Source organism: Pyrus communis, chromosome 5 (assembly GCF_963583255.1).
Source record: "Pyrus communis chromosome 5, drPyrComm1.1, whole genome shotgun sequence".
NCBI classification, from domain to species: domain Eukaryota; kingdom Viridiplantae; phylum Streptophyta; class Magnoliopsida; order Rosales; family Rosaceae; genus Pyrus; species Pyrus communis.
In genome coordinates this window covers 7540254-7553321 of record NC_084807.1, presented here as the reverse complement: position 1 = coordinate 7553321, position 13068 = coordinate 7540254, and the positions used below count along the sequence as shown (strand labels likewise).

The following is a 13068-nucleotide window of genomic DNA, read 5'->3' as shown; positions in this document are numbered from 1 at the left end:
TTTGTGCAAATATAAGTGCGCCGAATTTGGAAGGACAAATATTCAAAAGAGATAAGTGTCTCATTTGTAAATATAGTTTAGTTGTTGGAATGTTGAACTCAGAAATGCACATGTGAATATCCAATCATAAAAAAGGTTCAATTTCCAATGTGTTGGACAACGTAACTTGGTAACACCTCACTTCACTGCCTTATAACAGTAACCAGAAGTTTGGGTTTTAGTATATATAGAATATAATTTCCTTCCTAAAAGACAATGTTTGATGGATTAAATAAGATAATTGGTTGTCTGTACTACAAGCTTCTAATCTGCTTTACTTTAACCGGATATGCAGAGGGTTTAGCGTATGACAAGTTTACGACATTTGGCCATTTGAGGTCGATTTCTGTAGCTAATAAGGTGACATCATCCAACAAGGACTCAGATTCCTTATTGATAGAGATTTGGTTAGGTAGTCAGCTGAACTTAGGGTAGAGCTATTTCTACAAAGTGAGATGCTCCTCGGATGCTCCTCGCTCGCTTGACTTTACGGCCCCAGAGCTGTTTATACAAACTGAGAGATGTCGACGATTGTCAATCCCATAGTTGTTTATACAAACTAAGAGATATGCTTGACGAAGTTAGGAAGGTCAGTTGCTTTCTCAAAAATAAGAAGGTTTCGTAGAGTAATAAATTGGCATATTTGTGTATTGATTTGAAGAGGTTTGAGTGTTGCAGACCCTCTTCTATTTATAAGAGTGATTTTCACCTAATGCCGAAGTAAAGTCCCACTCTGACTGTATTTCCTCGGTATTAACCCATTCCAATCTCTGCATAGAGCTCAGCCACTCCTCCTTGTCTTAGGACTTGGAACCTAGTCCCTTCTTCGTCTCTTATTGGTTCTAATCCTGATCAGCCACGAATATTAATCCTAGGAATATTCCTAATTTAATCAATATTTGCCCTGATGTTTGACATTTCTATTCAATCTAGGACTCAATCGAATCCAACCCTTGTTTCCAGAGAGCTATACTACGATTAGGAATTTAGGATTCGGCTATCTTTCTTTGGGCCAGACTTATCTCAAAGAAATCTAAGGTACTGAAGGTTTCCATTCTGGGCCGAGACCCAAGTTATCCTCAATCTAGACCCAATATTTTGGGCCTAAACAGACACACTTTCTTATGATTATTCAGAATGATTCAATGGATAATCATCATCACACCTCGACGCATTTTCTTGTGGTTCCATTCCGTATATTTTTTTAAGAATCCGAACAGTTTATATTTCAATTCATTTATCTTAGATTATCCTTACAAAAAATTGGATAAATCTAAAACCACTGAAACAATCATTTGTATTGAAGAAAATAGATAAATATGATTTTATAAAAAAAATATTAAAATGACTATCATTTAATGCAATAGAATCATATGATTTCTAATTTGTGTAAATTTGTGGTAGAGAATATTTTTTATGGAATAACTAAAAGATAGACAGTTAAATTGTTAAAATACATCATAGAGCGATTCCTAAGAAAGTGTGTCAAAATGTGTCCCATAATCCTGATCTCATAATTGACAATTTACACTTTGGTTGACAAGCAAGTGTTTTCTTAATAACAAGCAAAAGTTGGTAGGTTATTACAAAAATATTGTATTCAAAAAGAAATTTTAAAACCTAAGCGAGAGATAAGGACGGATCCAATTTTGGCGAAATTTGTATAAAAGAAAATGGAGGAGGTTGATCCAAGCAGAGTAAAAGATTCTCATTGATTTTTTTTTTTTTTTTTTTTTGGCAAACTTCACCCAGCCACCAACTCCAGCAGGGCAACATTCATGGATTCCTTTTTTTTATTTGTCTTCAAATATCTTGCAACGCACATCTCATTACATTCATGGATTTCTTTTTTTATGTGGACCGAATTACACATTGTCTCATGTAGCGAGCGAATCTTTACCTAATGTTTCAATTTAATTGATTTAAACCCTTAAGGTTGCACATTGTAGCAGTATCAACCGTCCTGTTAATTTTACATTTAAGTCAGTAAAATTAGTAATCACAGGGTCCACATTTATGCCAATCCAAGGGTATTAAATTAAAGATGAATTCCAACCTACAACATTTATAGTGTGCAATAGCTAGGAGAGTGCAGCTGTTCTGCATTAGGTGGGAACACATTTTTCAATCTTATTGTACCCTCATATCAGCTTAATTGGTATCATATTCCTTTGACTTAACAACCAATAAACAACGTATTTATTACATGTGCAAATGTTACGGGAAAAGTGGATCACAATAAAATATCAAAGACCAAAGTGAATTATCAAGAACTAAACTCTACCTAGAAAGAAGCATCCATACCCGGCAGAAAAAAAATGTTGATACTCACGCTACATCTAAATTAGGAGAAATTCTGGCATATACCGGGTATACACAACTTCCCCCTCACAATAACTGGTCAAGCGATCAGTATGCAACCAAATTTATTGTGCGATGAACACTGCACACATCCGTTCAATGCAAGAAGATCTCCTACACTACGCCGTCAACTTAATGTTAACTGCATCACTCATACACTAACACAGTTTGTGCAAAATTACCAGATAAAACTTCTTGCGGAAGTACCAAACTAGTCCCAGTGCATAGTAGCTCTCACATCTAGGTATTTACATTATGAGAAACATAAGTGACTTTTCAGAAGGCAACTTGTGCATAACAAATGACCGATTGCCAGTACACAACCAAGGAGATAGTGGGAAAAAAGCATTATAGAAGGAAACTTACGCTAGCCGTTGAGCGACGGGTTTGTTGTACTAGCTGAGAATATGTATTCATCAACCCTTTGCTTTGCCAATGCCACCTGGTACACAATCAAAGATTTAAAAAAGATTGTTTAGTCAAAATGATCATTGAGATTTGCATAACTCTTTATATTGATCGTTGAGATTTGAAATCTATAGAATTGGTCCATGAGTTTGTCCACAATTAATCATTTTGGTCATTATGTGAAAAATCTCTATAAAATAAGGATTAAATGACAAAAGTACCCTCAACTTTTGTCAAATCATTTTGACTTATTGTTTATTATATTGACGGTAATTTTGTCATTTGGATCCTTATTTAACATAATTTTTCACCGAAAGACTAAAATGATTGATGGTGAACAATCTCAAGAATCACTTCTATTGATTTCAAATCTCAAAGACCAAAATGAGGAGTTCGGCAAACCTCAGGGACCATTTTGGTTAAAAAGCCTTTTAAAAAAATGAGAAAGTTCATATGTTGTAAAAACAGAAAAGTTTACAGCATACTTGTTTATCGAACAAGCAACCAGAGCTTTTCCAAATTACAAATTTTATGCCCGTTTCATATAAGGAATTGTTATATGCCCCCAATCTAATAATATAAATCTTTACATTATAGGAGAAAGAAAAATGAAAAAAGAAAAACCTAAACCCACCACCCATTTTAACTCAAATATCTCACGATAATATGTAACGAAAATATTATACACTACTTTGCCAACCTTAAGCATGTTACATTCAATGATGTTTATTAGAATATTGGGTGTTGTTTGTGGTAACCAAATTTCACCGGCCCCATAAGAGACACCATGTGTACTAAAGCAAGCCAAGATGACAAAATTATCTCTAGAGTTTCACCAGTACTTAACCCTTACATGCGTTGAAAACTAATGCAATGGAGGGATGTCTATTAGTAAATCACACCCAGCAGAACCAATACCTTTGCCAAGACAGCATGTTCTTCATGCCAAACAAGATGGGCTACCATGAAACGATGCGCTTGGCCACACCCGCTCAGCAGAGGATATGAGCTTAATTAGCCATGTAAGGCCCAATGAAGGATCTTGTGAGCCTAGTTGGACTCACAAGCGAGATTAGCCCATAAAAGATGGATATGGCAAGATTCAACAAGATCTCCAAGGCACAGTCATCCTTATAATCATTGCTTAGAGATAGGCCACCATCACCAATGTTGTTAGGATTCATCCCATGGTCAACCGTTGTTGGCTAAATGGGTGAGACTGTGTGGAGTTCAAACCAACCATTTAGGGAGCGTCATACGTGTACTAATGAAGTATGATCATTTCCATTAAAAGTTAGTTATTCTATAGCCTAGAAACATAAAGCTTGAGATTCATTCTTCTGACAGTTAAGTCTAACTTAGGTGTTGGAACCAAATTTACACACCACAATGAGCAGTGGTTGAGCACAAACTCGAGCAACCAGCAAAACAATAAACAATTGTATGCAAGTTTGAGACAGGGGGAGGAGTGTGTATCAGCCAAAGGCTCTACAATGGTTAAGTTAGTGAATGATTTTAAACTCAAGCAGTGGGCAAGATAATTGAATGTTTAGATGGCATTATCATAGATGAACCCTATATGGGTGTATTTACACCGTGGGGAGAGAGACATTTTAGGATAGAATTCTCGTTCTAAGCCAGAAGAATGCTAGAGGATATCTAGGAGTAGATATTGCATCCTCTTTGGAGTTATGATTACTTGCAGAGTATCCCAATTCCTAGATTGTATGAACTCCAAGACTTATAGGATCTGATTGTGTCCATATCCCGATCAGATTGCTTGTCTTGTGGAATAAGCACGGTCATCCAGCGAAGTCGTCAGGACTCCATCTATTGCCTCAGAGTAGAGTGATGGTGGCACTGCTACTATGTCTGATACAACTCTACCCAAAGCTGGTGAGTCCATGACCGGACTTCTGAGGTAGTAATATTCGGATCAACCTTACTCTGGCGTGGAAAATCATGGTCCCATGCCCCTAACTATTCATTTGAGAAGCAACCTGTTCCCCTTGAGGATCGATTGTTATCGAAAGATTATGTATGTTGGAGTAAGTTGGAATACATACCCTTTGGTCTTCAAATTCTTGCAATCATCATAATTTAGTGTTGAATTGACCATTTACATGAGTCGAACCTAAAAATTATCATTTACAAATGAAGAGAAAAATCACTAGATTGTAGTAGTAAATAAGTCACTCTCATTAATTGTGCAACGAAATGCTAATCAAATCAGATGGGCCTGGCTCAATTTCATATAGGCCTTACTAGCCCATAAAGCCCATTTAAGGCCAAAATGTTTTTGGTCTACGAAGGGGAAATTAATCGATAGATTTTGGGACTTGGTTTAGGAGACGGGTTGGGGTTTTCGAAACGGGTCATCCAGCTCGGTGCATTGCATATGAATCCTTAAACCCCCAAGGACCCAAACCCAAACCCTGCATCTTCTTCTGAGGCTCGTTTATGCCTCTCTCAACTCTTGCAGTCTTTCTTCTCCTTTCAGCTTCAAAAGTTTAGAATCTGGGATTCATAAATTGGTTTGGATATTGGAATGAGGTTGTATGTACCATCAACTTTTAAATCCTTGTGGAATTAAATTGTATACATATTAGGGTGTTTGATCAGACGTCCCAATGGATAGAAAGGCTCGTGACAGCAGATGGTGCTGCTGCATGTGTGGCGTGCTGTCACTTGTATTTTAAATTGTAAAGTTTGTATGTTGTAGTATATATAACAAAGCCTTCCCGTAAGGCCTGGGATATGAAACTGATTTGAAAAGTTGCTGTGTTTCTAAGTTTAACACAGACATGTTCATGGATGAAGAAGCCAAGGACGAATCTACACACAACCTTCTCCTCTCTGCAAAACTCAATGCTCTCTAAGTTATAGGTAACTAGAACAATAAGAGCGTGCTTCGTGAGAGCAGGGGCTTGTGGTTTTATACTACAAAACCTGGATTGCCCTATAACAATCCCACGAGGAATACAAGACCGAATCCTTGTATAAGTATGAGTTCTATTCTTAAGCTTATCAACACGGAGTTTCAATCCTAACCAAAGTTGAATTAACTCTCATAAACATATTAAGACTTCTTTATAGCAATCTGAGACAACAAGGATTATTACCAAACCGTATGAATCATACTCATACTCTAACACCCAGAACTTGGTGAGGATCTTGTGGTTGATAAATTCCGGAGCTTGTGAGGACTTACCGTGTCGAATCGGGTTTCGTTGAGCTTCTGGATTTGGATCGGAGAATGGGAAGTGGGGTTTTCTGCAGGGGATGGAGTCCGCCATTGATGAGCAGGTGAGCTTCTGCGGAGGTTTTGGATTTTGTGTGAAGCAAGGAAGACTTTGAAGGCAAGGAAGAAGAAAGAGTGGAAAAAAGTGTGTGCGGAGGGGAAGGGAATTTAAAAAGTGGAGTGTCGATAGTTATGACCGTTTGGTTGGAATGACGCTATTGACTTTATGTTTTGTTTTGATTTACGGGACTTTGCGGAGTGGTGATCTTATGATTCTTATCTGTTGGGGCTTGGAGGTCATTTGACAAAAGAATAAAACAAAAGCAATGCAACATATAGCTCGTTGAGCACCTAAGCAAATAGCAAAGCAAACTATACGAGTCATGAACATACAAATTTGATGATACACAACTAGGAAGATTTTTTCTCATATGTTTTTTAAGGCTTTTTTTTTTTTATTGTTAGTGTACAGGACAATGAAAGATAAGCAATTTTTTCACATTCTATTTTTTCTTCAACACTCATCATGTTATTTCTAATCGTACGCTTGAATAAATTTAAAAATAATCAATAGACAAAAACAAATCATTAACTGATGAAACTGGAATTTTTGCATGAATATGCCAACCAAAATCATTTAACATTAAAATTGAATTGTTATTTAGTTTAATTGGTTGCTTTTTTAGACGTGAAAGTAACAATATTGAGACGAAAATTTAAATTCTTCAAGGACAAAGATCTTCTTAAAGGTCACGCAGTGAAGAACCGAAAGGTGGCTGTTCAAAATAATAGCTCTTGTAATATCCATGACATAGGTTTAATTTTTCAACATGAAATTATTGCTCATTGTTTAAAGCTTCTTTTTATGCCACACCTTGCACACCTTAAAGCTGAAAAAAAAAAATTATGTAGAGAATTATTGCCGGATCGATGTTTATTCTTACCCATTGTCTATTCTGTTTTTTCGTTTCATTTTTCTGAAGGCTCTCCGGGACAAAGCTCTTGAGTTCAGATTCTTGCTTCAGAAAGCATTCTCAAGTTCAAGCATTCTCAAGTTCAAATAGATAACCACAGGTTGCTTTTGCTTTTCCATTTTTTTTGTTTCATTTGACATGCATGTTAAGATATTATGTTCTTACCTGAGAGGTTGTCTGCAGGAGCCAGTTAGGTCTTTATTTTGTGATTCACATGAGTCAATGCAACATATTCTGATCTAGTTGAGTCATCAAAGAGAACTGTGGCTGTCATAAAAATTTGTTGTCTACCTACTACTTGGTCTGTGGTTTAGCTTCAACCTTGTTGTAATATGATAAGTACTTTATACATTATTATGATTTGTTAATATTTCCATTTGTATATGCTAACATTTATCGCATCGTGCTATTTTTCTTGTTACAGGCTTTACTTGAGAAGAACCCGTCTGTCGTTCAAGCAACATATAGTATGTGCAAACTCCATTTATCAAACTATTATATTTATTTTGTAACACAATTTGGCTCTCCTTTGTTGTGCATAATCTATCATTTTCGGCATGATAAGAATTGCCAATATGTGAAAGGTTTGCTATGCTTAGTGTATTACATTTTGTGTTTGAAGTTTTTAATAACCCGTTTAAATTCTCGTAAAGTGTGTTTAGCTTATAACCACACAATTAGCTAAGATAGAGTTCGATTTTATCAAATCAAACTTTAAGGAAATGCTTCATATTTCCTCTATTTCATATAATTGTCAGGGTTCCCCAAACTTCAGAAGTTCCACTATACCAATTACTATAATTAGTCAGATTATGCTCGTACTCAGTTTTTGTTAAGAGTGTGAGAGTGTTAATCAAGAGTAATGGATTGAGCTCAACCTTGCCCAAGCTTATCTGAAAACACAAAGCATTGAGCTTGAGCTTAAACCGGCTCAATTGTTAACCTAAATCTTGGCACACCAGCTTTGGGTCTCCTGATTTGTAGTGAAGTTTATGCTTAGTTCTGATAGAGATCAAGCCAGTCCCAATAGGTGATGGTTTACGCGTATCAGGTGGGAAGTTCAGAGTAGTCCAATCGGTTAGAAATATAGTTGTCTTCAACAAAAATTTAAAACTTCTGTTCTGTAGGTAAATCTGGACGAACTAAGAAGGTTGGGTCTTGTCTTGTTGATTTGAGGATAGCCAAGATGAAGCCAGACTTCAAATTGCCCTAGGATGTCGGCGCAAATCTTTCCTGCTTGATTTCATATAAACCGTAGCCTGATTAAGCATAAAAATGGCTTTTGGGCTAGAATGGTCTAATTGACTGTCCTAGTTTGTCTCAGCTGTTCAATATGAAATATACCAGACAATAGTTTTCTGACATTTAAATTCCATTAGGCACTAAATTAAATTAGTTTGTTATCTAAAGGGGCCGGCAAAGAACCATGAAACGCATTTGTAAATTATACTTGTAAAAATCTATGTTGCCATATGTTTACTTTAAGTATACTATGGGGCAGTTCTGCTATAAATCATTTCGTGCTCCGACAACTTCTCTTGCATGAATTTTAGAAATTTGTTCTATTATGTTCAACTTTTCACTATGCACACATTTCCATGCGGATTACTTGGTCTAATTAAGACTTGTCATGTTGTATCTTGTAGAGTAGCTACTTTCAGGAACAAATTGATAGACAAATGGCAGAGGAAGACAGAGGTGACCACAAGTGTTGCTGCTATTAAAAGCAAACTGCATGCTATTAATCATGTCTGGCTCTATAATTGAAATTTGAACTTGTAACCATGCCTTTTCCTATGTCGGACTTGTGCCATGAGTTGCCAGATATTCACCAGGAAGTCATTTTTCCTTTTCCAATTGCAGAATATTAGTGAACAAGTTGCTTCTTATATGAGAGATCCAAGCAGAATGATTAGGCAGATGCAAATGAGGAAATCAGCAGTTGCTGTATTTGGCACTGAAGGACACTAAGTCTTACATCTAAATTGAAAAAATGAAAATTTCAGAGTTCCCAAGGTCTCAGGTGCATGCTCAAATACATTTGTGCTTCATATTTGTTAACATCATAACCAGATGGGGTTTTCTTAAGTTTTGTACATTTGGTAATTTAAACACGAGTTATGGATGTGCAGGTTGCATATAATTGTGGTTAACTATAATCCTATACTAATCCGTAAATTCAATGGAATTTACAACTTTCTCATCTACTTTAGTATGTTTCTTCTTCTTCGCCATCTCTCTCCCTTCCTTCGGCTGGGGCCGTCTTCATTTTTGCTTCTCTGTCTCATGAAATTATAACTGCACATTATCTCATTCCATTTAATTGTTGGCCTTTTCCCTTTCATGGTTAAGCCTTTAATTTGGGTTGAAAATTGAAAGGCATTCAAGGAGTCGCATTGAGATTCTGGTAAAAGCTAGAAGCCAGTTCAAGGAGCGTAGGTATTAAAAAAGTTATTTGGTCAATTTCTTTGTGCATGAAAGTTGTTGAATTGTTGGTTTTCTGTGATGGATTTCTCTTGAATTTTGATTTTACATATAGAACAATGATGGGTTGGTTTCCTTTTTCCTTTTTTTCTTTGTTGGAAATTTCAATTGCCATATTTTAATTTAATTTTATCCATCTGTGATTTCTGATTCCTATAAAATTGAACCGTTTCCTGTATTTTATTTGTTTCTATCGTTTTCTGGGTTTGTCTGCTATGGCTATTATGATTTTGTGCGGCTAATGGACTCTCTGAAAATATGTTTTGGCTTTTTTCTTTAATTCAAAAAACTAAAAGCTGATTTTGTTTGCTGACGATTTGTTATGAGGTATTGCTCTAACATGGAGAAAATGGCGCTGATTCTATTTGTTACGAGGTAATGCCCCTTCTCTTTGTCTGAAAAACATACAAACAACATAAAACTTATGTTTTTGAAATGAATACATACTGACCTGGAAGTGTTTGGATGGAGTATAATTCATTGCAATACAACAACACAACATACCTGCGTCATCTTCATCAGAGTCCATGATGAGGCGATTAAACCCTCTCGGCCTACAGAAATCAAGGTCATCAAAATTTTCAATAGAGAAACCAAGGAAGTATATTCCTGCTATATACTCGAACATCGACAAATCTCCACCAATGACAAATGGATCTGATTTGGTGTTGTGTTCATATTGTTTTGGTGCTCTTGCACAAGCTCGACACCAAACTCCTTGAGCTGAAACTGACTAGGACTCGTGTACTGAAACAAGCACTTCATCTCCATATTGTAATATTGTTTCATTATCCATCTTCCAATGCCTCAACCATATCATATCTTCTCCCTCTCCTGGAATTCCATGGAACTCTGGGCCATAGATCCACTTCAGATCATTACTCTTGTTACTCATTTTGGTTTCGAGCATTTTACATAATCTATTGAATTGAAATTTGAAACTTATGTAGAAAATGAACTGTGTTTTGCTAGAAGGTGGTTTTGTATTGATTTGTTTTCTGTATATAACACGGATCTCGTTAAGGTTTGGTAATAGTTGCACGATTCAATGTGCTTAAAACTGTTGGAAGTTCTTTAACCAAATATAGAGTACACATGAGTATACTAGAGGGTTTTCAGTTAAACTGGTCGAGAATTTTCCCAAACGGAGAACCAAATTATCTTAAGCTATAGAAATGAACTTGAATTTGACTGGTTACGCAGGTCTGGCTCTTTCTTTGCTTGCATTCTGTATCTTTATCTTTTTAGATGATGTGGATTATAGGCAAGTTACCTAGACTTGTGCTTTATTAGGGTACGAAAAAACAGTGGTCAGGCCTTAAGAGAGATTTGTTTGAATCAGATATGGCAGTTGAGTATCTTATATTTCTGAAGGTTTGAATCAGATACGCCAAGAGAGATTTGTTTGAATCAGATACGCCAAGAGAGATTTGTTTGAATCAGATACGCCAAGAGAGATTTGTTTGAATCAGATTGGCGTCCAGTGTGAAACAAATAGTTGCATTCTTGGGTATTCAAAGTTTTGGCTTCATGAAAGTGTAGAAAGTAATTTATCAAAATAGGCTTCTAAGTAGAAACAGGGACTTATTTTCTGTAGTCTAGTTCATTATGAATATCACTATATACGGAACATTTGTATGTTTCCTCTTATTCAACAACAATTGACATTCAAAAGGTCAACCTTTCCACTTAGATTGTGTACACAAATTCAGATTATCCTCTATTAATTAACTTTCAAAGAGAAATGCTAGACTCTTAAAAAAATGAGACTTTCCATGATCTCTCTGTCATATCATTTTTTTTTTTCATAATGTTTTATAATGCTAACATGATAAATTGACGTTAAACTGTGAGTATAGAGAATCCATGCAAAATTTCACTTTGAAATAATCCTCTTAGCATTTCTCACCTTTGAAATTGTCCTACTTCCAACACATCAAATAACTTCTCTTTACTTGGCCACCAACTTCTCAACTTGCCCTACCATAAAATTAGTAACAGCCCAAATTAAAAATTAAAAAAAAAAAAAAAAAAGAAGGAAAAAACAGAAGGGTCGGCCTTCAATTACCAAAACCCTATCCTAAAAATGTCCACTACCAAACACATTGTCACCCATTTCCTCCTAATGAGGAAAATGTTTCTAAGTCATCAGTTTTCCTATGATCCCTCTACTTCGAACCGGAAATTATGACCGAGGGGCGGATGCATCAAGCGGTCGATGTTTGATCGGAAGTTTGGCCCATGGGCTGATGGGAATAGGCAGTTGGAAATTAGGCGGATCATTTTAATGGGTTGGGCCGTTTGTAAGAGTTGTGGAGCAAGTCGTAGCAGCAGAAGATGATGAGGATTAGCCGGCCGTGCTTGCTTAAAAGACAATTTCACCCTTTGCTCAGTTAAGAAATTTCTCACCTTGACCTCTTGTTCTGAAACCAAACTTCCACTTGTCTCGATCTTAGGTTCAGCTGCTTTGCGAACGCTTGCTTCAGCTTCTGAAACACAAAACACCCTTGCTTCACCACCAAAATTGCACCATTGCCACTGATCAGTCCATCGGTGAAGACCAAAACACCCTTGTCCAAACAGCAAAATCTAACCGGGTTCAGAGTGTTGAGCTTCTTGAACGTCTCATCGAGCAGCAGAGACTGCTCTTTGGATAGCATGAGCTTCTTCTTTGACATGTCGCTGCCTTGCCGTCTTCGTCGTCGCTGCCACCATCGTGGGAGCACGAGGACTTCTCACCCTCGTTCTCGTCGCTGGTAGGCTCACTTTGGACCCTCTTCCCGCTCAGGTGTCAACGTTTGTTCACTCCCTGACTAAGTTCGGCCAACAAGTTGGCACCCTCCGCATTCAACTAAAAGATATAGTTAGCTTATTAATTATTCGGCTTGCACGCCATGTAGGTTAGGTAGTTTTTAAGGTCAACACCATGAAAATTAACTATAACAATAACCGCAAATCAACTATCGGGGATTATCTATAACCATATCCATCGGTAACGATTTTCCATGGATTAGCAGTTATATCCATTTTCGTTATTAAATATTTGTTGTATGAAATGATTCAATGAACAAATATAGTAGGATACAAAAATTAAAGCATTGAATTTAAAACATTAATGATGTCGGCTAACGTTTGATATCTCTCTTAAGCATCATTAAATTTTCATTGATTTTGATTTAGAACTTTTGAACTTTCTCACAAAATGCAACTTTCGTATTTTACATCTAATAGGTTCGGTGAATAATGAATATAAATACACATGTACATATATATATGTATATATATTATATGATAATATTATATTATATATAAATTATGTTACATATTATATATATATCATTTGGGTCGGATTCGAAAACGATTATGGAATGAAGATTTTTATAACTGTATTCAAAATCATAATTGAACAATATTCACCGTTTTTCAATATTCAAGATATTCGAGTGCATTCGCTCCGTGTGATTTGTTCTTCTCCGACGCACAAAAACTCCTCTTCGACCCTCTGAAGCACTCTATGGAGTTACCCAAATTTTCATACCCAAATCCGTTCATCCGGAAGAT

General features: G+C 36.3%; 1 protein-coding gene and 1 pseudogene across 1 annotated transcript; one reads left to right on the top strand and one right to left on the bottom strand.

Annotated features, from left to right (window-relative positions):
• The window catches only part of LOC137735367 (uncharacterized), a 31817-nt pseudogene that overhangs the window by 11268 nt on the left and 7481 nt on the right, over positions 1-13068 (top strand).
• LOC137733472 (homeobox-leucine zipper protein HAT3) lies at positions 11693-12514 on the bottom strand. Its single transcript, XM_068472621.1, is given in 5 exon segments — positions 11693-11855; positions 11857-11996; positions 12102-12196; positions 12199-12290; positions 12489-12514. Coding segments are annotated over 5 exon segments (516 nt in total).